This window comes from Cygnus atratus, chromosome 21 (assembly GCF_013377495.2).
Source record: "Cygnus atratus isolate AKBS03 ecotype Queensland, Australia chromosome 21, CAtr_DNAZoo_HiC_assembly, whole genome shotgun sequence".
In the NCBI taxonomy this organism is placed as follows: Eukaryota; Metazoa; Chordata; class Aves; order Anseriformes; family Anatidae; genus Cygnus; species Cygnus atratus.
The window spans coordinates 7,239,902-7,265,939 of NC_066382.1; the positions used below are offsets into that span (position 1 = coordinate 7,239,902).

Here is a 26,038-nt window from a genome sequence, read left to right on the forward strand (position 1 = left end):
TTCGCTTCGTGGCGCGCCGCCCGTTTGGTTTCTCAGAATAAATTCCTACCAAAAAGGACGGCGGGTTCTCAAAGAAGTGTGGAAACAGCGGCAAACGCCCACCGACCTTGCTGGCCGGGTCTTCTGGAGGTCCGTGAGGAAACCGGCCCTCGGGGAGCCCGCTGCCGGCGTCGCGGGGCCGCGCCTTCCTGCAGGTGGCTCAGTTGCTCGCCGCGTGCGTTCGGCGGTGCTGCCAGGCTGCTCGCTGCCCCGAGCTGGGCTCGGACGTGCCCCAGGGCCCTGCCCCTGGCTCTTCGTGCTTTATGGACCTGCTGGAAGCTGCGGTGGCGAGGGGGTGCAGAGCGGGCCCTCCTGCCCCGTTGTCAGCCCGGCCTGATGGGGCCACAGTCGCCACTCCGCCAGCTGCTCCCCGCGCTTGCGTTTGTCCTTCCCTCGCCATCGGCTTTTCCTCCCGCAGCACTTCAGGGAACCCTCTGGCTTTAAACGCCGCTGCTGCTTGCTGTGAGCCCCCCTGCTCCCTACAAGAGGCGGTTTCATGGGGGAAGCTCGGCCCCTGCCCGCCGCTGACAGATCGCGGTGACGGTGAGCGACGGAGGCGCTGCCCAGTGCCAGCTCGCAGGCTCAGGGCGGTTCCACGGGCCCTGGAGCTGCCCTGCCTTCGGCCCCCTTCCGCCGTCACCTCTCGGCGCGGTGCTGGCAGTGCCCTTCGCTGGCACCAGCACCTCGTGCTCAGGGCCCCGTCAGCACCGCACCTTTCTCTGCCCGCGATGCTGTGAGGGGGGCGCGGAGCTGGGTGCTGGCAGAGCGCGGTGTGCTGGCCGTTCGCCCTCCCGGTTAGCATCCTGTGCTTAAACCCCACCGGTGATGAACGCAGGCGCGTTTGGATTTATGCACAAGAGCCCTCCTTATGAGCGTCAAGACAAGCCCTTGAGCTGTGTGCTGGCTTCTCCGACATCTCGCTGTTCCCGTCACCCTTTTTACGCTTTGATCAGCGCACCTTTGTGCCCGCCTCCAGCTCGTGGTCACAAACAAGAGCAGCTCTTGGTGCCTGCCGCACGCCCAGCAGAGCTCCTTCAGCACGGGTCGGGGCCGGCAACCCCAGCGGGTTTTCGGTCGTGTCTCTCTGTGTGAAGTCCTTTTCTCCAGCACCAAGAGGAAGCAGGTGCTCCCTGTGGTGTCGCAGTCGCTGTTTCACAGGCAGCGCGAAGCCAGGTCTGTTTAAGGGCGAAGCGGAGAGCTCGCTGGGTGCCTGACTCCATGGTCGGCAGCTTTCCCCCCGGGCTTTGCGTTAGGAACCGAATGAGGTTGTTTGCAGCGGGTGAAGGAATGCGCTGGGGTTCAGCAGGCAGGCACCGCGGGAGAGGCTCCTCGAGGTGGCGAGCATCTCCTGACGGCATCTGTGCCCGGGAGGCGCCAGGTGCCCCAGTACCCGGCGTGCCGACAAAACCGTGGCGTCAGCGAGCTCCCGTGCGGCCAGCGGTGCGTCTGAGAGCTGCGGGCATCGATGGAAATCAAACCTTGGCCGCCGAGCCTACGCTAACGCGTGGCTTTTTCCAGCGCATCCTTTTTTTGGCCTGAGAGGCAGTACCACTGGGCTCGTCCCCGGCTCGGACGAGCCGTCTCGGGGCTGCTCGTCGCTTCGTTTCTCAGCCAGGCGTGGTTTGTGCGGGTGGGCTGCAGGAGAGCTTTGCTCGAAGCCCTTCCTCCTGCCCCGCGTGCACCGGGGGCCGCCTGGGGGAACCGGAGGCTGGGTGGTGAGCGCGACGGGTCGCCCTGCCGGACCTCGGCCCGGCCGTCGCGGGGTGCTCACCCGAGTCACTGAAGTCCCCCGCAGTGCGGGCTGCTTCTGGAGGGCGTTGTGTGGAGCAGGCAGCGCTTCGGTGGGAGTTGCGCTGGGAACAGCTGCTCGGGTTCGTCAATTAGGTGGGGCCAAGAAGAGGTTTTATTTAGAAAAACAACAAAATCCCGACCACAGGGAGCAAGCAGCTGACGGAGGCTGTCAGGAAATCGGGAACGGAGTCACCCGGCGCCGCTGGGTAGCTGCGCTCAGCTCTTAGCTGCGTGAGCAGCCCCCCTAAGATGCATTTTACATGGCTCGGTTTTGCCTGAGCAGGATTTCTTGGACACAAACAGGCTTTGGGGTTCCTGGGAGTGTAAATACAGGAGCGATGCTCCCAGGTGGTGCTTCCAGACTGACTTTTCGTACGTTCAAAACTTGGCTGGTTTTTAGGTGCCTTTTCCTGATGACTCGGCTGTAAATTTGCCTGAAATCTACACAGGCGTTGGCCGGTCCTCGTGGCTTTGGTAGGGCTGAGAGATGCCAGTGAGAGGGAGGGAGTGCTGCGTCATTCGTACAGGCTGTCCCCCAAATAATTGATTTAAGGACAAAATATTATTAAATTTTATTAATTATTAAGGACAAAACATTATTAATTTGTATTAATTATTATTAAGGACAAATAATTTAAGGAATGAATTTAAGGCTGGCTTTGGGATCGTTCTTTTCTGGCTCGCGTGCGGATTTGCCTTCGTTTTGAATTTCATTGTGTTCTTTTTTTTTTTTTTTTTTTGTGCTAGAAAAATTTCAGGTGAGAATAAATTTAAGGAAGGGCTTGCAGGGATCCAGCAGAGGGGGTGCGTGAGCGCAAAATGCCGCTGCTTCCCAAGCCCCCGGGACGTAGGGTGGTTTGGGTCGGGTGGATGGATGCAGGAGCAGACGCAGCCCGTCCACCCGAGCGCTGCGGCTCCGCCGAGCAGTTTTCCAAGCTGGCTGGGTCTGGGTTCAGCTTCCTGGAGCGGCCCCGTCTGCGTGCGGAGCCCCAGCTGGCGCCCAGGCCCACCGCCCTTCGGCTGGGGCGGCGTTGGACGTGGGGGAGCGGACGGAAACCCACGTCTGTAGGTGGCTGGGTCACCTCTGTAACCTCAGCGTGAACACATTTAGTGGTTGACGTGGTTAGATTTGGGGTTTGTTGGCCGGCAGCCCGCGGGTGAGCTCGAGCAGTACCCGGTAGGTACGTGACCCGGCGGCTTCTGTGCTCTCGGTGCTTCTCACGCCAGCTCTGTCCCCTTGCGGAGGTCTCGGCGGGTTTTGCACACCCGGAGCTGTTCTCAGGGCACTAACGGCCACAGCAGAAAGCCTTCAAATCCCCTTCGTCGTGGATGCGTCTGGTTTTTAGGACGGGGTGCTCAAGATCACTTACTTAGCGGCTTTCTGCAGTGGCAGCTGGTCTCGGTGCTCGCGCTGCCCGCTCTGGTTCTTGGTTTGTTAATATTTTATTGAGCTCTTAGGCCAGTTCTGATGCTTCTGGTTTCCTCCTGTTTGTTCCTTCAGCGAATTCTAAGGACCATTTTCCTACAAACCCTTGCAGGGCGGTGCTGTTAAACCCTGCAGCTTCCTTTTGTTCTCAGGAGCCATACGCTAAGTGAGAAGCGTGCGACGCACGGGCTGCCCGGGCTAAAACCCAGAACGAACCTCATCTTTTATCATTGTCGGTGCTTTAATTCTGTAGGAAAACCTGGCCTAGCAGGCGAGGTGTGCAGCGGGAGGTCCGAGTATGGAAACCTGCGGGTGGAGTTTAGGAACCCTTTATTTTCAGGGTTGGAGCTAGGTCTTATATGGAGGAAAAGACAATTTCCTGTTGAAAAGCAGCTAACGGGAAAGGCTGTGCTTCAAAGAACTTGCAATTGCCTGTTCTGGGGGACGGAAAGGAAGGCTGGGTGCAGGTGTCCTCGCGGTCCCGTTCATTCATCCTTCCAGCAGCCATTTCAGGGCCGGTGCCCGCGCAGCAGCACAGGCAGGATGTTGCTCATCGTTTTGTTTCCCAGAGGCTTTTTTTTGACTAAAATTTGTTTTTTGTTTTTTGGTTTTTTCCCCTTGCTGAACGTGTCTGGCAATTGTTTTTCAAGTGAGCTGGCTCTAACTGCTGCAAGTGTCCGAGGGCCTGAAGCGCCGCGCTATTAACGTGCGTTTAGCTGGGTTTCCCAGGAAATGTGCTTCTGCTCACGGGACAAAACCGTATCCCTGCCCCAAATCACAAGCAATTAACTGTGCTGATACCGTTTATCGGCTGAAGCAGCGCTGGAAAAGTTTCTGCTCCTTCTTAGTCTTCCTTGCTTGCGTGCACACCCTTCGCTTCGCTCCCTGCGCTGCTGCCGTGGGAGAGCGCCTCGCGCTCGGTCTGACTGCTTCAGTTTTCAGCTAGGAGAGGGCTGGTGGGCGAGGGCAGCAGAAGGCAAGCCGGGGGGAAGCTGCCACCCTTGGTGGCACGGCTGCTCCAGGACCCTCAGAGCCTTTTTTTTTTTGACCTGGGTAAGCGAAGAAGCCCAAGTGGCTTTGCTGCCTCCCGAAGCGCTGCCCTGCGCGCGGCGGGGCTGCTGCCAGGCAGGAGAAGCAGTTGCAAAGTATGAGGAAGAGTCTGGAGCAGGTTGGAGGCAGCTGCTGTCTCCCACCCCTAAATTAACTCCGTAACTCCGGATTGCCAGGAGCAATTAAATGTTCCGCAGAGTCCCCTTCTCCTTCCAGCCGGAGCAGCCACCAGCCAGGGCTGGGTCCTTTAACACGCCTTTATTTTTTTCCCAGGTGAGAGCACAGCTTCCACGATTGTGTTTGGATAGCGAGCTTTTTGTGGCATGTGAAAATGAGCATTCCCTTATGAGTAACGTGCTGTGACTCAGTACGATTGCACGGCTGCTTGTTTTCATTCAAGAACTTTCCCTTAGAGGATTTTTTTTTCCTAAAATCTGTTGACTTCATAGAAGAGGAAAAAAAAAAAGTCAAAAACTCTGCGGGTTCAGGCGCTTCTTCGACAGCTGAGGCAGTTCTGCAGGGAAGAGGAGGTAGCTCGGGATGGGAACCGCCGATGCCACCCACGCCTGTGAGCTGGGGTCCTTGGGACCCGGAAAGGTGCCTGCAGGTAGGGAAACCTTCCTGTGCCGGGGGGTTTTGTGCGAGCAGGGTCCTCACGCCGCAACCAGCCTCCGAGAGGTGCTGACGCCTGGCAGGTTTTTGGTCTGCATTTAATATTCCTCATCTGTTTGTTCCGCTGCAGTGGCTAATTACTTTAGCAGAATAAATAGCAGGTTCTTAAATATATTCAGGAGGGGAGGGAAGGAATATTGAAGGGCTCAGAGAGGAGGAAAAGAGTTATAAAACGTTTTGCCAACTGGCAGAGCAGCAGCTTTTAGGATCAGCCAGGCAAACGTGATCGGCGCTGGCAGAGCTCTGCTCCCGTTGTCCTTCTAGCGTCCCTGTAGGTGGTATTTTAAGCAGTGGCGATTCTTCGTTGGTAAGGCTTTAGGCTAACTGTTAAGCACCCTAAAACATTGCTGCTGCGGGGATATAGAGGCTCTATCCCTGGCCTGGGGGCTGTAAGGTACGAAACAAGACGATGCTTCGGGGCGCTCGTGTTAGCCTTCGCAGTGATCGGCCCGAGCAGAACGGGGCTGCAGGATCTGTCTTGGCAAGTCGATGGCATTGCACACGCTCCTTGATGAGCCACAGCTGTGTAAATCCCTTCACTGCAGCTCTCCGAGTGCCGGTGTTGCTCGGATAGGAACTGCAGCCCGTATACCAGCTGCAGCGCAGCGCAAACAGATCGCGCCCGGTCCGACCACCGAGTGCAGGACGGGAAGCGAGCGGCGAGGGGAGCACAGAAACGCTCCGCGCTGCTCTCCGGCTAGCTGACAGGAACGCTGCCCTGGGATTTCCTCCCGCAGACCTGCTGACTGATGGCCGGAGGAGCTGGCTCCTGCCTGCCTGGGGTGTTGTAGCCTTTTCGTTTGGGACGCTGGGCAGGGTTGGAGCACAAGGCTTCTGCCCATCGGTGTGCAAAGCAGACCTCGCCCTCCGGGGGTCGTTATTCCCAGCCCCCTGTTCCCGTGCCATGTGAGCAAGATCCACGGCCGTGGCACATCAAGCTTGAAGGGTTGTTTTGGAGCCAGCTGCCTCTTGGGAGCTGAGCTTATTGATGGTCTTTTCCTTGAGAAAAATAACACGGTGTGGGTGTGAAAGCTTGGAGGGCAGTTATTTGTTGTGCAGGCACTTGAGGAACGAGGATCTAGCACAGCAGATGCATTTGTGTATTCATAATATTATAAAGTGGTCTGGTAAGGCAAGCTGTAATTAAGTCCTGGATGGTCTGTGGTCACTTGTGTTTCTTTTGGGGGAACGCAGAGGAATTTCCTCGCTCTCGTGAGCACAGGCTGCCATGCCGCTGCCCTGCCAGCTCCCTATTCAGCGCGCTTCCTGCAATTTTCCAGCGAGAGCTTCAGGACTGCATGTGTGTGTTTAATGAGCGTTACAAGTAAGATGTCTGGGAGAGATGTGCGCAGCAGGAAGCTGTTTTGGGAAGCAAACTTAGGGACTGATTTTAATCTGCGTGGTATCGTGCACCCTGCCTGCGGGAGTGGGGTGCTGCTTTCTGTTAGCTCAGCCCCGTACGACCGTTGGCATCGATGCTGGCACATTTGTTATCCCAGGAGGGATAAAAGCCGTCTCTGCAGGAGGCTTCTGGAGAAGGGATTTGATCCAGGTCCGTTTCCTTACCTTCTCCCTTAAGGAAGCCTTCCACAGCCAGGCACCACCGTTAGACCTCATCCTCCCTGAGGGCGGAGGGCCAGGCAGAGCTCAGCGCAACTTCTCCAGCCCCAGAGCTGCACGCGAGCACCTGCAGGAGTCGAGAGGGCCCCAGGAGCTCTTCCCGCTGCCCCTGCCTTTCTAGAAGTGGCCTCGGAGGTGCTGTCCTGCACCCCCAGCTCCTTGCACATGATGGCATCGCATGTGATGGCATCCTTAGCTTGCACCTTCTCCCAGCTCGCATAGATGGGTCCGTGCGCCTGTGATTAACCGGTGTGCTGTGGCTCCTGAGCCTGCTCCCGAGGATCGAAATTGGGATTTAATAATTGTGCTCTTTATAGCTGGGAAAAGTCCTCGTTAGGAGGGCGTTCGTTCTTGCGCTGCTCAGCTGCCATCCTCCAGCAGGTTCTGGACGTTATGTGAGCAGTAAATACAAGCTGTTGGGAAACAGATCGACGTAATCCTTGCTTCTCGGCCTTACCAACCCCAGGTTTGTGTGAACCTGTCGAGCCGAGGCTTATGTTCAGCGCTGTCACCTCCAGGCGTCCCATTGCACCGGACCTGGGTGCGCTTCACTTTGCTTTCCCAGCACGTCGCACGCTTTTGGGGTGCGAAGCGCCTCCGCGCCGCCTCTCCTGATGTGCTGCTCCGTTCCCCCAAGCCGTGAGGCTGGCGCTGACCCCGAGCTCCCCGGCTCGGGCACGACCCGAGCGGCCGGGGCTGTGGGCTGGGGAGCCTCCGGCTTCCTGCAGCGCTGCCCGAGGTGGAAGTAGGCACATATGCTTCCTGACTGGAGGTGCTTTTGCTTGGAAAAGACCCAACCCACTGCTTTTTAATTTATTTTTTAGTGTGATTTTTTTTTTTAAGTTTTCAATTTCTTAATCTTTGGGAATTTGTGTATTATCTGCTGTGTAACGCAGTCTGCTGACGCAGCAGCACTTATGTCAGAGCGTTTTGGTTTCAGGCTTTCTTTGTCATAACATTGACTCTAGGAAGGATTTCTGACACTGGAGAATTCGCAGAGCATCTGTTAGCGTGCTAACTGGAAGTTTAATTTTGACTTGCTTTCTCCTGAAGATTGACAGCCCCCAGGATTTTCTGAAGCTGCTTCATCGGGGAGGCTGACAGGAGTGGCGGGTGACGCTGCCTAGCGGGAGCTCTCTGCATGAGAATCAGTTGTCACGGCCAGCTTCGTGCTTGGCGCCTCCGGGCTGCTGCCCCGCAGCTCTTCTGCCGGAGCTGCGCGTGGCACAGGCAGGGCAAGCCCCGGCTTTACCTGGGGTTGGGGCAGGTTGGGGTTGGGGCAGCTTGGGAAGAGGGGGCAGGTTGCATCACTGGAAGTCTGCTACAGCAGCTTAGGTGTCAGGAGTCAGGCAGGTAACTCAACCTCCTCCCAGCTGTACCTGCCGTGACGCTAAGAGCTGGGTAAAAGCGAGTTGTCCGAGCTGAACTCGGGCAAAGTCTGCCTCGTTTCCCCTCGTGAGGAGCAGGTCTGCTCTCTGTGTTCGCTGGGGGTGGGACGTGTCTCGTAGCCTGGGGGCCACGGGCTGCGCTGGGACGGGGATCTGGGACCTTTCGGTCCTGCGCTGGTGGGCGCTGGTGCTGGTTCCTAGCAGACAGGGGCTGGGCTCTGCTTCGCACCGGCCGCTGCGGGTTTGGTGGCGGCCCGTAACCCATGCCCGGTCCGTAACCCATGCCCGTAGCCAGACTGGACGTGGCTACTCGTTAAGGTGGATTTACTTCGCGATGTATTTCTGTCATCGTTGCCGAATGCCTCGCGTGCTCTGGATGGCTGGAGCGACGATATCCCAGCCTGTCGTCGGCAGTAAATCCTGTGGGGTTTCTCTTTCCTCACCTACCCCGAGCAGCCACTTGTATAAAACAAAGAGGCGGACGAGGCGTGCTAGAGGGGCGCTAAAGGAGAGCGGGACGGGGCTTTTCCCCCTCTTCCCGCAGCAGCGTGTGCTCCCTGGGAAGCCCCAGCACCGGCGTGCAGCAGACTCGCTGGCCAAACTGGTTTCTCAGGGGAGGAGCGGCTGCGAGCTGTCCCTCGCTCCTGTCCCGCCTGGCTCCCCGGGGAGCCCGGTCCTGCCCCCAGCCCCGTGCCAGGCACCGGCACCTCCTCACCCCGCAGCTCGGCGCTGCCAAACCGCGGGCAGCTGCGGGGACGCTGCCGCCGCGTCCTGCCAGGGCCTGCTGGGGCCAGCGGCGCGGCGGTGGCGAGGGGAGGCCGTGGGGAGCGGGGCTGTCGCAGGCTCTCATTCCTGGGGTGGGTTTTCTTACTTCCTTTTTGCTCTCCCTGGTGCTGTCCGCAGGCAGCGGCGGGGCTGAGAGCGGTGAGAGATGAAGAAGTGGCCTGGGAAAACGCTCCGCGGCCAGAGAGCGGTGTGACGTGTTTGCTTTCCCAGCAGAGGCGAGCCTTGCCCCGCCGATGGTGGTGGTTAGCATTTGTTTGGGGGAGGAAAGGTGCCGAACCTTTTGTCTGCACGCACCGGCTGCTTGGTCTCTTGAGCTCATTCCTAAACTGCGTGCAGCCTGCTTCAAAGCCTTGCAAAAACCACGTCCTTGACCTGGAGCTTACTGGTGCAGGGCTCTGTGTAGACCTCTCGTGTAACGTGCGCGGCTTGCAGCTGCGTTTCTGATGCTGTTGGGTTTCGCTCGGTGACCTCAGTGTTGTCTCTCTCTCGAAGCTGTGAAGTGGAATGCCATGGCCAGCTCCTCGGACAGTGAAGATGACAGTTTCATGGCCGTGGATCCCGAAGAAGCTGTGGTCGAAGGGACGATGGAGCAAGATGACGAGCCCCATGCTGAGCTGGAGGTGGAGGAGACCAGGCATAACAGATCGATGTTGGAGCTCCCCGAAGAGGTTTTGGAATATATCCTGTCCTTCCTTTCACCGTATCAGGAGCACAAAACTGCTGCCCTTGTCTGCAAACAGTGGTATCGACTAATCAAAGGTACAAACGGCTGTAGTGAGAATGCATTTTTTTAATTGTGGGAATGTGGCTTCATTTCATGTTCCAGCTGCTCTTTGCTTTGCTTTAGACTTGCCTTTAGTTTCTCCCTGTTCACTCAGAAATCTGACTTGTGCAAAATGCCTGAAAAGCAGCTGAAGCCTTGCCTTGCTGGTGTGTTGCAGATAACTCTGGTGCTGCAGAACGGAGCCCCTCAGCTGAGGCAGCTTGCTCCCTGCTGTCGGGCTGGGTGTTCTCTTTTGAAGTAGGAAAGAGCAAAACCCCAAAACCCCTGCGACCGGGCTGCTCGCTTAGTTCTGCTTCTGAACGCTGCCCGCGCGCTGCTAACATGCAGCGCTCCTGACCTTGCATTCAGGCTTCCCCTCCAACACGCACAGCAGCGCCCCGCTCCCGGCATCCCATGTCTGATGTGGCTATAATTGTGCCGTGTTTGCATCTTGCTCAATAAGTACATTCCCAAAGCCTGTGCTTTTGGTTGGAAACAAAACCGTGCCTGGTTCTTACAGCTCTGCTGAAGATAAGTGGCAAAGTATAAACTGCATCTACGTTAATAGAGATCTACATATTCAGATTTCCTGAAAGAGTAGCCCTGAGATACAGATACTTCGCTTTGCCTCCATGCAGCATTAATTCTGGAGCCTTATGGGGATATTTTAATGCTAGATACATGTGATACGACAAAGAGCTCTGCTTGTAGCCTTGCGCAAACTCTACCTGCCTCGTGGCTCCCAGCGTTCCCGCATACAGCGGTGATTTCTGTTACGTTAGGCTGTTGGACACATGAGTTCTGATTGCAGGCTTCATAAAAACAGGCGCTTCGGGAGACAACCCCGGTTAAATCTGTAGGAAATGAGGCAGGCTGCTGCACTTGGGTAGCTTGTTTCTTCTGGGAAGTGCAGAGCAGGTGTCAGGCGAGAAGTGCCGTGCTTTCCGCCTTTGGCGCTGTGTGCGGCTGGGCAGGTGTGTGGGGTGATGTCTCATTTATGGACTTCCTCGCACATGTGAAGCATTGCTGAGATTCCAAGGATTCTCTGCCTTGCCCAGAGTTTAACAGGCTGGAGGTTGAACCAAAATGCAGCTCCTTCAGAAGTAAGCCTTGCGCAATTGCTTTTTGGCATAATTTTGGGCCCACGAACACGCAGTGCTCTGGTCCTGCCGGCTCAGCAGTCTGCACCTCTGTTGAAAGGTTTTCAAGTGCCCATGGCCTTGAGTTGCTGCTTTCTCACACACGCTTGTTCCTGAAGCAGCCTTAAGAGATGCAAAGGATGCAGCTGGAGTGAGCCAGCAGCCGGTGATTCACCCCAACAGAGACTGTGGGAAACGTCCTGGAGTGTAGGGGAGGGAAGAGCAGCCCAAGGCACCCCGTGACATTGGAGTGAGCCTGGGCGGTGAGAGGTGCTGGGCAGCCGCATCGTTTCTGTGGTGGTTACAGCGTAAAGGGAGTGTAATCACTAACGTGTGCTCTGCGAAGCGGAGGTTACTCGAGGTAAATGCTTGATTTGTTTGCTCCTGGTTAATTTTTCCTTTTTGTCAGGATACATCTGCTCCGAAATCCTACAGTTCAGGTTACGTTTCCCGTGTGTCTCTTGGCGACCAGCTGCTTGAAGACCCAGGGCTTCATTTTTTGAAGCTTCCTGCTGTGTATCCCTGAGTGTGATTTCTTGCTGGGGGTGTTCCTGGCACAGGGCTTGCGGTCAGCAAACTCTCGGGGAAAAATCCCAGCAGGTTCTGGCACCTTGAGTGCAATTGCTGCCATAGCCCGGGCTGCCAGCGAGGACTGCTCCAGCCCTTCGGTGTCAGGGCACGGCGAGGCTTACGCCGGCCCGGGGGCTGGACGCTGGCGTTGGAAGTTCTGTTAGCACCCAAGTGCTAGAGGTGAAGGGCGTTTAGCTAAACCAGGATCTGCTCTGCACGCTTTCTCAAAGCTGATGTTTTGCTGCAAAAGCGTGACGGACTGCATCCTCCCCCCGCGGCTCTGAGCACTCTGAGGCAGCAGGGCTTGTGGGCACGAGGCGGAGCAGGTGCTGGGGCCACGGAGCATCTGCTGAGCTGCTGCAGTCGTAAGGTTTCACCAGCCCCTTTTCTTCCCACAGCAAGCAGTCTCTGGCCCTCCTCTGCACAAGCAGACACACTCTCCATGCACAGGATTAACTGTGGCTCTGCTGCTGGTCTGCGCCACAGGAGCTGGAGCCACCTCCTGTAGGGCAGATCGATGCCCTGGCAGGCTAAGAAGGAATATTTTCACCTGACACACGCTGCCTTTTGTCACTGGCTTCTCCTCTCATATTTACTGTAGATTACTGTCCAGTAGCTGCAGGCATTCTCTTAAAAGTTCGTTATTATGTGCTGTTGGTCCTCAGTGGTCCTTTAAGGCCCGTGTGCTCCTCTGGCAGAAAGGCGTGCTTACGTGCAGCATTAATTTGGGTGTGATTAGCCTTGTGTTGCAGCAGAGTGGGCCAAAAACCCCTCTCTGGGAAGACATGTCCCTAACACATGGGATTTGTGTTTAAATACGTGTTTGTAGTGACCTGAAGCGTGCTGCGCGTAGCTCCTTGCTGAAACAGTTGTGCTGGCACCTTGGCTCCCCACTGCCTGGCTGCGGCCAGGTGCTGGGGTGTTGGGATGCCGGGTTCGGCCTCTGCTCCCTAGAGACCTTCCTTGGCAGCAGGTGAGGTCTCCGGTGTGCTGACCGCGGGCTCTCTGCCTCCAGCTGAGCCTTCGCTGGTTGTTACAGCTCGCGGCAGAGCACCTCGGTCCGGGGAGAGCTGCGCGTTAGCAGCTGCCTCCGGGCAGCGGGGCAGAACCACAGCCTCGCACACACTTACCTATCCCAAAGGCTTGGCTTTACCAAACGCAGCTGACAAATAGCAAAGGTGTGGTAAATAAGTGGAGTGAACGCTGATTTCTGCGTTTGCAGAGTCCATGTTCTTCATTCTTTTGAGTCCTCTGAATATCCACCAGCGTATTTATAGCCCAAATACCGGGGTTGTTTCGTAATTGCTATCGTGCTGCTACTCACCGCACACCACCGAGTGATAAGTTGTCATTTGCTTTGGCTTCTCCAAGCTCGCTGCTGCCTACAAAGGCTGTCAGGCGGCGTATACACACGCTCCTTCATATAGGTGTGTTATGTGCTGGTTTTGGATGTGCTTGTGCAACTGTGCAGACACGGTCTGTTCTAAACATGCCTCAAATTCTGCTGACGTCTTGTCTTTCTCTAGGTGTGGCCCATCAGTGTTATCACGGCTTTATCAAAGCGGTGCAAGAAGGAAACATTCAGTGGGAGAGTCGCACTTACCCCTACCCAGGAACCCCCATCACTCAACGCTTCTCGCACAGTAAGTAGCTGCCCAGGAGGGCTTCGCTCGCCCCTCGTCAGCTCTGAGTTACCGTGGGAAGCTGTAACGAGGTGTTTGCGTTGTGTCATTCGGGGCGGAGTGGTGGCGCACGTGCCTGTTGCTGCAGCAGAGCTTTATCTGCTCGGTGTAACACGGCAGCTCTGCCAACACAAGCACTTTACACAAGAATAGGGATTCAGTAGCTGTTTGTTGTCCTAGGTTAGAAAGAGGAAATGTTAACGGAGTTAGGAAAAAAAATCCCACCCTGTTTTTTTTGCAAATTTTACATGCAGACTTCTTTACACAGCTCCCCTTCAAGAGAAACCTCCAGTCCAGCGGCTGTTGTAGCCAGTGGGTTTGCCGACCCGCTGCACGTGGGGACGTACGCTGGCTGCTTTACGCAGCACATCGTCTCTTACGCTTGTGAGCAACAGCCTGGAGGAGGCTGAGCGTGGTGTGCTTCAAAACAAAACACAAAGGGCTGCAGATGAGAGGTACTGAGGCAAGCACGCTTGTCGTGGGTGTGATTTGCTGATAGAAGTTCAGTTGACAACATTGCTTAATTTATGGCGGAATTTTTGCCCTGCTTCCAAGTTTCTGGAACAGAGAACGGGTTCCCGTTGAGGGAAAGATACTTAAATAAAACTTTTTTGTGGTGCAGTGGCTGTGCCAGGCACCGTGTTGAAATATGACAAAAATTCAGTCCTTGTGGCTTTGTCACTGGGTCAGACCTCTTTGGGAGACGGCTCTTCCGGGGAGCAAACTTTGTGTTTATAAAGGTAAATAAACATGATGTAAGCGGTGCAATTCCAAGAGTAAGCAGTCATAAAATTTTCATATTCCCAAGTAATAATTTATGAAACAGCCAACGCACAGAATGTGCAGCCTCCTGCCCAAAAAAAAGCCTAGGAGACGCTGTGGGATGTTCTGGTGGCAGCATTCTCCTCTTCAAGGATTTCGGTGTCCTCCTAAAACTTCAAAAAGGCACCACGTTTCGTCACTCGTTTTGAAGCAGCAACGTTAATAAAGTGCTTCCCGATGACTTGCAGATTCACGGGTACTTTCCCTCGGTTTGCCGGTGGTGGCGTCCGGCCTAACTGGCCGGTTTCTGAGCGGGTATCTCACCTGCACCGTTTCCACCCCAGTGCCTTGGAGCAGCTTCCTTGTGCCTGGTGAGCTGTAAGGCTAGCAGTGAATTACCCGAAGAAGGCCCAAATATTATGCCAGGGACTCGCTGCATGTGCTTTCATTTTTTTCTGCTGCCCAGCAGGGGCTTCCTCGGAATGTGCTGCTCCTGCCACTTGCTCCAGACTGAGTTGTTTCACCAAAGCCACAGCTCTCAGAGCCTCTGATCTCCATTAGCCTCAGTGACACCGTCCTGGCTCCGCTCAGCCCCTGGTCACTACAGAAGCATTATTAATGCACTCGATGTGCAGAAAGCTAATCTGGATTAACTTGTTTGCTGGTTTGAAATTAATTATTTTTGAACAGTTCTCCAGATCTGCGGTATCTGCTTTCCCTACAGCAAAGCCGCATGTGTTTGTGGGTGGATTCCAATATCAGAGCCTGGAGGAAGGTCTGATCAAAGCTGGGCTGGGCTGAGATTCCTTTCTGAGTGAGGGGCTAGAACTGAGGCAACAAATCATTAATCACAGTGCAAAGAGAATCTGAAAAACTGTGATCTCAAGTACTAATATGCGGTGAGACAAGCTAAGAACGGGAGGTCTGGGAAGGGGGAGTGAGGGAGGGTTCACAAAACATTTTTTAGGGGTGGCTCACCAGGTTTCATGGGAAGACGTCATCTGCCAGGTATGAGTCCTTTGAAGTGAACGGGCAGCGGTAGCATCGAAGGATTAGCTAGGGCTGTCTCTTTTTTTCAAGATTTATTAGAAATACCTCAGAAGTGCTAATTTGGAGCCAATATTTAATATGACAAGTGAGAATTTTAAATAGTTAGAGGTCATCGTCTGCTATAAATTCTGAGAAACGTAATTGAAAAACTGTTCGATAAGGAATAACTAATGTACGTTACCGTTGTTTTATGGGGAGGAAGCATTTGTCAAGGCCTTTGATCGTGCGACGAGTTTGGCTGATAACAGACTTTATGGATGGGCTGTAGGTTTTCTAAAGGATTTAACCAAAGCTGCACAACGCTAAGCAATTATCAGCAGTGCTATTCTTTGAGATTTAAACATAGAGGCTTAGTGGAAGATGTACTTCATGCATGTTTCTGAGATGAAGACCAGGTAGGTGTCTGAAGGTGGAAAGTTTGCAGTAGTCATCTGATTGTCTTCTTTAGCCCTAACGTATAAGCCTGCAGAGATCATACCAGGGCAATGACTCATGCAGTTAAATAACTGGCTGCACTCAGAAAGTGATGTCAAAAGGTGGAGGAATGCAGAAAAGGAAAGGCAGCAAAGGAATGTTGACCGTTGAGCCAGAAATATTGATCCTTTGATGGAAGAGTTGGTTCTGCGGTGACTAATTGTAACTGAAATGTTTCCGTACGGTCTGGGGAGCATGGTACCAACGTGATGACTAATTAAAGCAAACTTACCCTGAGAGACGAGGGAAAAACTGGAAAGATGTTTGTTTTACAGGACGGGCCACTTCTCAACCAGAGCAAGGGGACCAAGCAGCTGCAGCTTTTGTTATCTCCCAGCTTTGCTAAATATATCGCTGCCTTCTGACTGCACTGAGTCCCTGCTCTGACTGCAGTGGGGAAATTGTAGAGAAGAAGGGGGTAGGTGTAAGATTTCTACACACACACACACACACCCCACGCAGAGGTGGAAGGCGGTTGCAGAGCTGAACTTTCCGAGGTCCGGAGCATTCTCGTCGTGCCGCAACTTGCGGTGCAGTTGGCGTAAACACCGGTGCCAGCCAGCGGGCCCGGGCCCGGGCCCTTTCATCCGCAGCCCTGCCTCCCGGCGCCGCGCTCGCGCTGCCTCCCGTGCCAAGCGGGCTGGGCATGGCCGGCTTCTCCCTGCGCGACCCAGCGCGCCTGGAAGGATGCACTGCTGGTGGCTCGGCGCCCAGCTCGGCAGGGCGCTGCTGGGAGCACCGCTGAACATGCAAGTGAAGAAGCTGTAAGGCTGGGGTCGCGTTCGAAGGAGGCGGGGAGCTCTTCTGCACCGTCCCGTGGCGCTGGGGACTGCGTTTGTGGTGCTGCACCTCCTGCCCTGAGCCGAAGCTAAGGAAGCACGGGAGCTCCGTCAGGCTGGCGCCATCAGTAGTTGGTGGGGCCGTGTTGTGGGGCAGTTCTGAAGCCGTGATGGCTCGACAACGGTTAGCAGTGAAGCTGCGGTGCTATTTTCAGCTGGGAGCCGTGTAGCAATGGGAGTTCAACTGCCAGCTGACTTTTCCCCTCTCTCTGATGGGGAATCTGACCTCTGAACTTGACTCCCATATTTGATGTACTTGACGTTTAGAAAGTCAATGCCCTCTAACTATCACAAAGGGCGTGTGTTTTGCATTCAGGTTTCCCTTCCCAGTTATAGTCCATTGATCTTTATTTTGGTTATCTCACGCTCTGGGTGAAAAATCTCTGATGCTTTGTTCGTGGCTGGTGTGCAGCACAGAGGGAAAACAGGAATGTGTTCAAAATAAGCTGCCTTTGCAGTCTGTTTGCGTATCGGTGTCTTCAAACATCAGAAATATTTATTCTTTTAATTTCCAGTTACAGAAGCATGCCATCTCTGCTATACTGAAACTCTGGGACACACTGAATTTGACTGGAACCTAAGTCCTTTAAAAAAATAAAAATCCATCCCAGGGTTTCAGCTCCTCCTTGCTTTCCACCCAACAAAGAGCTGAAAGCACCGCGGATGCACATCTTCCTCCCTGGGTTTGTTCTGCACCCTGAAAGGCTGGTATCAAACCGGAGTTTTCAGTTGTGCCTGCGTTAATTACTTTTTCTCAACCTGATCTGTCTTCCTTGGCTTCAGAAGCTTTGAATGGCTTGCTAAGAAGAAGCAGGAAGGCAAAGTTTAAATTATTTTGGTCTGGGATTAAAATACATGCCATGCGGACGTCATGGTGCCTGTCTGGCTGGCCGGTTTTTTAAATCCAAATAGAGCAGAGGAATGTTGCCACCTCCCCTCAAAATAATAAATGAGCTGCGCCTTGTGTGAAAGCAGGAGTTGCCAAGGCTTTGGCGTGGGGAGGAGGTAAGAGGCTCTCGACCTGTCACGATGAGGTAGCGATCAGATTTCTAAGGAAGCAGTAAGCGTTCAAGAAACGTTGAGCAGAACCCCCCCAGAAGCACGGTGTTGCTTTGCACCGGTTGTGAATTGCACGTGCTTCGCGTGCGGCGCACTGCCTGGTACCCTCACCTTCCTGAGCCGTAGCAGCCTGCGAGGGGTCGTACCGTGCACAAATGGTACCAGGGCTGGTCCTGGGGAGTGGGTGAGGCTACAGCCATGCTTTTGCTCATTGCTCCTGGTCCTGCTCGTTATTCCTTCCTTGTTATTCCCGGTTCTGCTCCCCAGCAGACGTGCTGGGGGGTCTTGCAAACCTCCTCCGCCTGTTTCGGTGCCAGGGCAGGCCAGCTTGCATCCCAATCCAGATACCTCCTGAAGCCCGCGCAGTTACTGCGCCACTATTTACATTGCTCAACGTATCCCCCACCCCAAAGGCAGCTCCGCAGGTATTTTGCGTGGCGTAGGTGTGTATTATACAGCTGGGCGAGATGTGGTTTGAGATGAAGCCTTCAGCTGCAGGTACGGACCCCGTGTGGATGCACACGCGGGGTTGCTGGGTGGTCCCGCGCTGCCCTCGTGCGTCCCCCGGCCCCGCTGTGTGGCCAGCTCCGTGCCGCGGCATTCCCAGCAAGAGCCAAGGGCGTGAGGGCGGCCGGCTCCTCGGCGGGCTCTCAGTGGGGGAAGCAGGCGATCTGGCTCCCTCCAGCCCAGATGCTCTCTTAGTTGTTCCGTGGTGGTACGAGCTCCCCCAGAGCAGTCCTGTGTCCTGTTGCCTCAGCTAACCCAAATCTATTTTTATTTTGTAACTCGTGGAGCTGGTGCACAGCCACGTACAGCAAGTGGTGTAGAGACGGAGGAGGAAGGGCGCAGCTCACACCCCTGCCCTCAGCTCTGACTTCAGCACGGAACGATGCTGGCTGTTGGAGCTGCTGCGCTCGTGCGCTGAGCTTGCAGACACGCAGCGAACTTGAATTTCTCTTTTACATTTCTCTTTTTCCAATTCCCTTCCCAGCTAGAGCCCTGCCCTCCCCGTGCTGCTGATTTTGCAGCCTGCCTTGTGCTGGTTATGTATGGTGTCGCGTGGTCCTGTGCGCGGACACCCGCCCTGGAGGGGCTTCTGCGTGCCCGGCGTGCTTCTCCACGTCAGACCCAGGGGTCATACACTGCCCCGCACCGGGGGCTGCCTGCCTGAACTCTGCCTTTTCCTTTCACTCTTCGCCGCTGTGCGATATATCGCTTGTCATGGTGAGGGCGATGGTTCCTGCTCCCTCCAAGCCCCAGCTGATGCCCTTCAGCTTTCCCAGAGCGTAAAACCCCGCGTCTTTCTCCTGCACCCTGGTGTACGTGTGCATGGGCGAGTCACTGCGGTTCCCCCCCTGCTTGACTTGATAGCAAGTGCGCGAGGAATCGCTGTGCAGGCGTTGTTTGTGTTGAGAGGGCAAACGGCAGGGTTTGGGGCTTTGCTGAAGGCTCTTGTGTGTGAGGTTGGGCTTTACTGGGAAACACGTTGGTTCTGAGCGGGATTCAGGCAGCGAATCCTCTTTGCAACGAGTGCCAGTGGGGATGCGGTCCCGTTTTGGGAGGGATTTGGGTACTTTACCCTCATCTGAACACATCCAAGCAGGTGGGTGCCCAGGTCGGAGCACGCTGCTTCCCTGGCATAGCAGGGCTTGTGCTGAGGGACCGCAGGAAGGATTTCGTGTTTTGGGACCATCCATGTGTGTGCTGCTGAGTTTGTGGTGACTGGGGGCTGTTAAATATGCCCCAGGAGATGCTGTGACCAGCAGAGCAGCTCCCTGCAAGGTAGATCCGGCCTTCAGTAGCAAACTTGACCTTGCTGCCAAAGCTGTGTGCTTTCCTTTCCAGAGCTCTGCAGGAAGAAAAAGGGAAGACTTTTTGAGAAAATGCAAGAATTGAGATTTTCAGGCTATGTCAGGTCAAGGGAGGATTGAATTTCTAAAAGCGGAACGCAGCCGAGGCATGTACCTGTTGCTATTGCCCCTCTTTTCAGGCCAGAGGATTGGCAGGTTACGACGCCTGTGCTGAAATTGCCCGTGGAAATTTAATCCTCGCAAACTTGGAGTCAGCGTGCGCGTGTCCGCCAGAGCCACCACCGAAGGACGAGCTCCTTCTCCCTGCACCACCGTCCTGCCCCGTGCGCTCTGTGCGAGCCGGCCCCAGCGGGGTCCCAGGGTCCTGCCCGCGAGCGGTGGGAGAGCCCCGAAGAGCTGTGGGCATCCCGCGGTGCGGGGCTCGGCCCTGACAGGCAGGGGGGTGCTGTGTGAATTCGGCGGGGCTGGGGCTGGCTGTGAGGGGAGGGAGATGCAGGAACTGGGAAGCGCCGCTCGTATCCTCAGCGCCTCTCGCGTTAATCGCAGTGGTTTGACTTTCTGAACGCGTTTGCATCGTGCTGGCGTGCTCACACGCATCCTCCGAGGCAGATGAGCTGCACCATCCGTGTCTGCTCTGCCTATGTTTAATTTAGTGCTTGTCAGAGGTGCCTGGGTACCATGGGACGCAAGCTTGCTCAGCACACTGAATTTTTTTTGCTGCTGAGTTCGGCTTTGGGCCAAAAGCTCTCTCTCTTCCCTAGGTATCTCTGAGGGGTTGTCAAGTGTTGTGTTCCCTCCCTGCTCCCCTTTGTGCTGCCTGATCCTGGCCCCTAAGAAGCAAAGGGGATGCTCGTGCGAGATGCCTGTGTTTCAGTGGCACTTAGTTGTGATGAGATAAGGAGAAATGCTGTCAGCTTTGGAAAAAAGAATAAGCCACCAAGTGTAGGTGTACGGGACTGTCACTTAGTAAAATTTGACAGCCCTACAAGCAATGTGAAATAGCTTAGAAAAGGTAAGCATGCTGAAAGCGTTAATCGTGGCTAATCTAATTAACTGTAAGCTCCTAAGGCAGCTTTCTTTGCACTTTCAGGAGCAGGTCTGCTTGAGGGGATAATCGTCTTAGAAGGTTCTTGCCGGAGGTTTACACTGGTCGGGGATACTCCTGAGCTAGCCCATGGTTTTGGGGTTGCTGTAGCCTGTTTGCTTTTCTCCTGTCTGAATCCCCGGGCCGGGGGGGAGAAAATCTTTTTCACCCAACCCATGAAGACGGGAGAAGGATGAACTAATGGTGGGTTTCCTTTCCCCTAGGCGCGTGTTACTATGACGCCAACCAGTCGATGTACGTGTTCGGAGGCTGCACGCAGAGCAGCTGCAACGCTGCCTTCAACGACCTCTGGAGACTCGACCTCAACAGCAAGGAGTGGATCCGGCCCCTGGCATCAGGTGAGGGGCAGCGCCCGGCCGCCTTCCCTAGCCCTTCTCCAGCTGCCCTGCTGCCAAAGCCCTCGTCAGATCTTATCTGCAGGGCTGAGGGGTCCCAGTCTGTGTTTCCCCGCGTGTTTTTATCATTGAATGGTTTTCAGGTCACGTCCTTTTTGTGACAGTCTGTGCGTCCTCTTGCCTGCAGCAGTGTGCTGTGAGGCAGGCTGAGTTGTTTCTGGTTTCCCTCTTTGTCTGGAGAAGGTGTTCAGTGCTGGTTCATGCCACGTGGGATGAGTGACACTTAACTGCCGTCACGAGAGGCTGTGCCAGTAAGTGGTGGTGTCCCAAAGCTGCGATTTTTGAGTATCTTCGGTAGCTGCCACTTAGGTATTTTGAGGGGTGGATGAGACATGCCCATGCTGGCTACCCACAGCAACCAGGAAAGCGTGGGAAAACAGGTATGTTCCTGCAGTCCTGCTCTGAGCGGAGCAGGAAAATGCCACAAATGATTTCCCACACGGGCTTTGAACTCCAAATGTCACACACAAGATGTTTTTCCTATATTGCTGAATTTGACTAACATAACTTTGACAAAAGCAGAATTGGGGGAAGCTCGGGGGGGGGGAGGGAGTATAAAACTGGCCATTTTGGCAAAAGCTTTACATTTAACGAAGAGAGGGAAGAACAAAAGGAAAAGGAGCTCAGCACCCATCAAGCGTTCCTTGCTGAGTTGTCTGCTTGGGTGCAGACTCCCTCTGCCCCTGCTTCATGTGCTGTAAGTATTGTGCCTCCAGTATTGAAGATTACTCAATCATTGTTTAAAGATGTGTTTTCCTGTCTAACAATTTTTTTTATTATGAAGTCCTGTGAAATCAAGACGTCCTGCGTACTGGTGTTACTGGAGAACTGGTCAGATGTAACTCGAAATGTTAATGCACAGCTTGGTGCTTGGTATGAGGTGTTGGTGGGATATAAGTCTACATAGGCTTTAAACATTTCAATTTGATTTTTGAGTCTGCACGTCCAGCGTATTATGTCTGCAGGTGAGAACTAAGCAGGCTCGGACTTAAAATGGAGGAAGAAAATAAACCACAGTGCATGCTTGTGGAAACTGGCTCTTGCTCTTCCTCCTTCCGTGCCGCAGCGCTCGCCTGCTCCTCTCCCTCTGCTCAGGGTGGAGGAGAGGCCATGGGTAGCATAAACAGGATACTGGGCTGTGCAGACCTCTGGTCTGACCCAGGACGACTATTCTTGCAGCCCAGCGAGTTCTTCCGTTGGATTGAATGTGGGGCATGACTCGCAGCTAGCGCTCGCACCGCGTTAATGAACCCAGCCGCCGGCACCCAGCTCTGCGTCTCAGTCACTCCGTTGGTATTTCACAAAGTAGGATTCCCACTGCCTTACTAACAAATAGCGCTGTTAAAAGAACAAGTCCTGTGGGAATATGTGTCAGAGTTAAGTCCCATGGGAAGATCCCCCGAGGAAATATTTCTGCATGCTGTCATGAGCGCACGGAGCAAGATCAGATCGCAACTGAAACTTCAGGCAGTCTCACCGAACAGAGAGCGCTCTTGTTCGTCGGTCTTCAGAGAAGATGAGTCACCCGTGCTTGTGCCGGTGGTGGTTTCTTGCACATAGCTCCTTTTTGGTGCCCTAACCAGTGTTGGCACCCGCTGCCTGGGAAAGAATAGTGGCTGGAGGGGGCAAAAGCAGAGAGCTTTGAAACTTGGAGTCAGATGTAAATAACGCAGGAGGGATCTTAAAAGAAGAGCTGACGTTGATTGATTAACGCCTGCTCCAGCACGGGGTGTGTGCGAGCTAATTGCTCGTGGAGGTTGAGGAGGAATTCCCACCCCGTTGCTGCAGGTCGCGGGCTCTGCGCTCCGTGGGGTAGGTCTGTCCCCGGGGTGCGACGGTGGCTTCTCCACCAGGCCACTTGTGGCTTGGAGAGGTGTCATCATGCACGGTGACCTGCGCCCTTAACCAGGGAGCCCTGGGGCAGGAGCGTGGCACCGGGGCTGTGCTAAAGGCCTTGGATCCTGCCCAGGGCCGTGGCTGCAGTGAGCTGGAGCAGCTTCGTCCCTGCCCCTCTCGGGGCTTTGCCAGGAGAAAGCTTGTTGTTGTTGTTGTTGTTCTCCATACCTGCTGTTTTCATTTGGGTTTTCTTACTTGTGGGCATCAGATGAAATGACATCAGAGCTGGGTAATTCATCCCCACCGTGAGCTGCCGCACTGAACCCAGGAGTAAATATTTAGCCTTCAAAGAAATAATTGGCCCATGTTTCTTTAGTCTTGGAGACGGAGGAGGTAGGTAATTGCTTCAAAAAACCCTAATTTTTGAGGTTTCAAAGTGCTTTTTGCTTAGATCTAAAACAATGGCGTTGACTTTTTACTTATTAGACTGGAGCAGAACAAGAGAGTTAGTGCCCAGCTTTTATGTAGCGCTTTTTGCTGGTGGGGTGTAACGCTTTCCAAAGGCGGGTGGGCAGCAGCATCTCTGTTTTAGGAACGTGAGCGGGAATGCCTGTAAACTCCTCTCCCTCAAGCTCTTCTGGCCACTCGGAGTTACTTTCCACCTCCTTCACTCCCACACGCAAATCCTGCTCGAGCAGGAGGGAGCGTAGGGAGGGATAATGGATGGCCTTTATATGTGGGAGCCCTGCAGGGGAGTTACCGATGGAGACAGGCACGCAAGGGTGCGCAGAGGCAGCGCAGCCCTCGGTGCGGTGTGCGTGGATGTGGGGCGAGGCCGGCCGCAGCCCGAGGGCTGTGCGTGCACCTCTCGAGGGCAAGAAACGTGCAGCAGGGGCTGCCCGGCCACGGAGGAGAGGTGCTCATGAGCCCTCAGTGCCCACTGCCGGGATGTAAGATTCATCATTCCCGGCTGCAGAGGAGTTGGAGCGTGCACAGGAACTCACAGCGTTTCCTACGCAGGGCAGTGACACCGTCTCGCGCTGACTCGCAAGTGCACGACGGCAGCCACGGCGTCCTCCTTGGGTCAGGGGCCCCCCAGGTGCTGTTCTCCGTGAGCGCTTTCCTCCAGCGTCAGGGATGCTTTCTTTGCCTTTATTTGGGTAGTTAATCCAGGCTCTTCTTTGATTTTTGGCCCCTCTGCGCAGAGGCGAACCTGATCAAGGACTGGAGGTGGTTTAAGATGGAGTTTGTTTATCCAGCTGGAGGCAAGGGTTAGTCTCAACTCCTCTGTAGCTCAAGCCACAGCACGCTGCTCTTGCAGCAAGGGTACAGGCAGGATGACTTTGGTGTCGGTAGTCCTCTGGTGCTCCCTGAAAACGAGTTCTCGTGCAGCTGAAACAGCCGTGGAAGAAACCAAAAGCTGCTTAAAATGGAGACTTCACACCCCTGGCGCAATGGGTCAGTGCAGGAGCTGCGCGGACTCCTGCGGTGAGGGCTTTGGCACAGGGCTGCTGGCACGTGGAGGTGGCCAACCCAGGGCTCAGCCCCGCGCTGGCAGCAGGGAAGACTTGCCCTGTTCCCTTGCAGGTCCGTGAAACGCTCTTGCTTGGGATCCCTTCCATCTCTGTGCTGCGAGATCCGTGTGGCAGCTCCTGGGAGAGGCTGCCTCAGCCACCAGCGCTGACCCAGGCCCTTCAATGTCATCGTCCCCTCGGTGTTTCACGTTCATGTCATCCTCGGGCCGCTGTGGGTAATCTGTAGGCAGAATGGAGACCGTATCCCCAGGCAGCTGTCTTTCTGGCTTGCCCGCGCTATTTCAGGCTCCTGAAGCAACTGTGTGTTCCTGCAGCCTTTCTCCCTTCCTGTATTTGTTGGGTTGTGTTCCTCAGGAGCCCTGCACTTGGCCTCTGTCTGCCAGAGCCGTGCACCGAGCTGGGAAGTACCTTTTTCAAATCGGAGAGAAAAACGCCAATAGCTTTGTCTGTGCTCCCAGAGGCTAACTGGGCAGAGGTGGAAAGCTTTTTTTTTTTTTTTTTAAATATCAGGGTCTTGTACTGTGCTTATAAAATAAGGAATGACAACACAAAGACCGGGTCTTCGCAGGGAGAGGAGTGCTAGCCAAAACCATGAAGTCTGCATCCTCCCTGCTGGGTCTCCGTTGCCACCCTGGGCCGAGCACCATCCCCTTCTTTGCTGCCATCGTCCCTCCAGCTGCAGGAGAAGGCGAGAGAGCCCCAGGAGTCGCGGTGCCCACCCTCAAGCAACGTGGTTTCCCACTGCTCTGCTATCGGAGCAGCTCCGCAGACTCGCGGCTCGGCTCTTCCTGTTTGCTGCACGGAGCCTTGCCACGCAGCAGCCCACGTCCGCCCTTCCGGCAGGAGGGCAGAGCTTCCCAGCGCTCGTTTCCTGGTGCTTTTGTCTCCCTGCAACGAGGCCGCCTTAGCTTTTGCTGGGGAGATGGGAGCTCTTCTCATCTCTCTCAAGATTTCAGGCTCAAAACAGGCTGGAAGGCGATGCTCGTTGGGTAGACGCTCTGATGCTCTCTGTTCGTTTTCAGACGTTGGCAGTGCCAGGGCGCAGCGACTGGTTCGTCCTCCCTGCCTCTTGCTGCTCCAACCCGAACGAGCAGGCAGCTTCAGCACCAAGTCTGTACTGAAAGCGTTTGGGGTAGCCTTAATGTGACACAGTAAGTGTGCAAAAACCTCTCCCGCATCTGTTGCTCCAGCCCTGCTCTTTCCCCAGCCACCCCCCCCCCCCCGTACCACTTCAGCACTGCCGGTTTCTGGCCCGTGTTTCGAGGCAGAGTTTGGAGCTCGGGTTTCCCCTCGTGAGCTGAGGGGAAGGTGCCTTTGATGGTGTTGTGTCAACAGAAGGAGCAGACGAAAGGAGGGAGGAGAGACTGCTGTCACCTGTCCAAGGAGGCTGTGTCAGATGTGGTCCCTGTGCGGTGGGAGGCTCTCTTGGCTGCAGCATGAGAGCACCAGGAGCCCGCCCGCTGCGTGCAGCGCAAACGGAGCGCTTTGCCCTTGACGAGGCCGTCCAAAAACCTTGCCCCGAGCAGAAAGCCCTGTTTTTGTAATCTCCTTTTGGAAAACAGCGGCAAGTTTTCAAAACACTTGGTGAAGTTTCATAACGCCAGTGCTGATACGGGGCGAGCTTCCTTTTTCGGGGCCTCCTGGGTGCTTCGTGGAGCTGAGCGGAGATGGCCTGGCCCCCGCGGCGATGGCCTGGGCCCTCCCGGGACGGGGCGCAGGGAGGTGGTGCAGCCAAAAGCCAGCAGGCACGGTGGGAGCAGCCCCCTGAACCTGCACGTCAGTGTACGTAGTGCTCAGGGCTGCGGGACGGTCCGAGGGAGTAGTGGCATTTCTGAAGAACAACCAGTTGTTTGAACGATGGAAACAGTCTCGTGTCTGGATGGGTTTAGAAGCCGCTGTGTCTGAGGATCTCCTGAGATCGTGCGGATTGTTCAGCCGCTGTCCTTGACTGCGCTGCACCTTTTTTTTCCTGTAGCGGTCCCTGCTGAGGCTTGTTACTGAAATACTCTGCTCTGACCCTGTGTTGCGATGCTCCTGTTCCCATTGCAGAACGACTTGCCTTGGATCAGCGCCGCGAACAATCTAAGGCATGTCCTTGCTTTGGGAAAAAAAAAAAGGGAGGGGGGAGGGCAACATCCTGATCTGACCAGTGCAGGAGTCTCTAAAGCAGTGCCTCCCAGTCCGTGCGCTGCTGCTGGTCCCGAGACACCAGAACATAGCCTGTGAGGTGCTCCTGAGCAAAACAA

At 55.0% G+C, this 26,038-nt stretch overlaps 1 protein-coding gene and 1 long non-coding RNA gene across 4 annotated transcripts in view; both read left to right on the top strand.

Annotated features, from left to right (window-relative positions):
- Positions 1–26,038, top strand: part of FBXO42 (F-box protein 42) — a 48,701-nt gene that overhangs the window by 4,031 nt on the left and 18,632 nt on the right. For 2 of the 3 annotated variants that reach the window (XM_035567919.2, XM_035567920.2), the window contains exons 2-4: positions 9,265–9,531; positions 12,771–12,887; positions 20,230–20,364. In XM_035567919.2, coding sequence (XP_035423812.1) covers positions 9,282–9,531; positions 12,771–12,887; positions 20,230–20,364 — 502 coding nt within the window. In that variant the 5' untranslated portion in view covers positions 9,265–9,281. Of the gene's footprint in view, positions 1–4,584; positions 4,914–9,264; positions 9,532–12,770; positions 12,888–20,229; positions 20,365–26,038 lie in introns of those variants that run through there. The other variant, XM_035567918.2, reaches the window with a different exon arrangement.
- Positions 22,856–25,879, top strand: LOC118258856 (uncharacterized). The gene is made up of 3 exons (XR_004781906.1): positions 22,856–24,003; positions 24,815–24,943; positions 25,768–25,879. It is a non-coding gene; the product is annotated as an uncharacterized LOC118258856 (long non-coding RNA).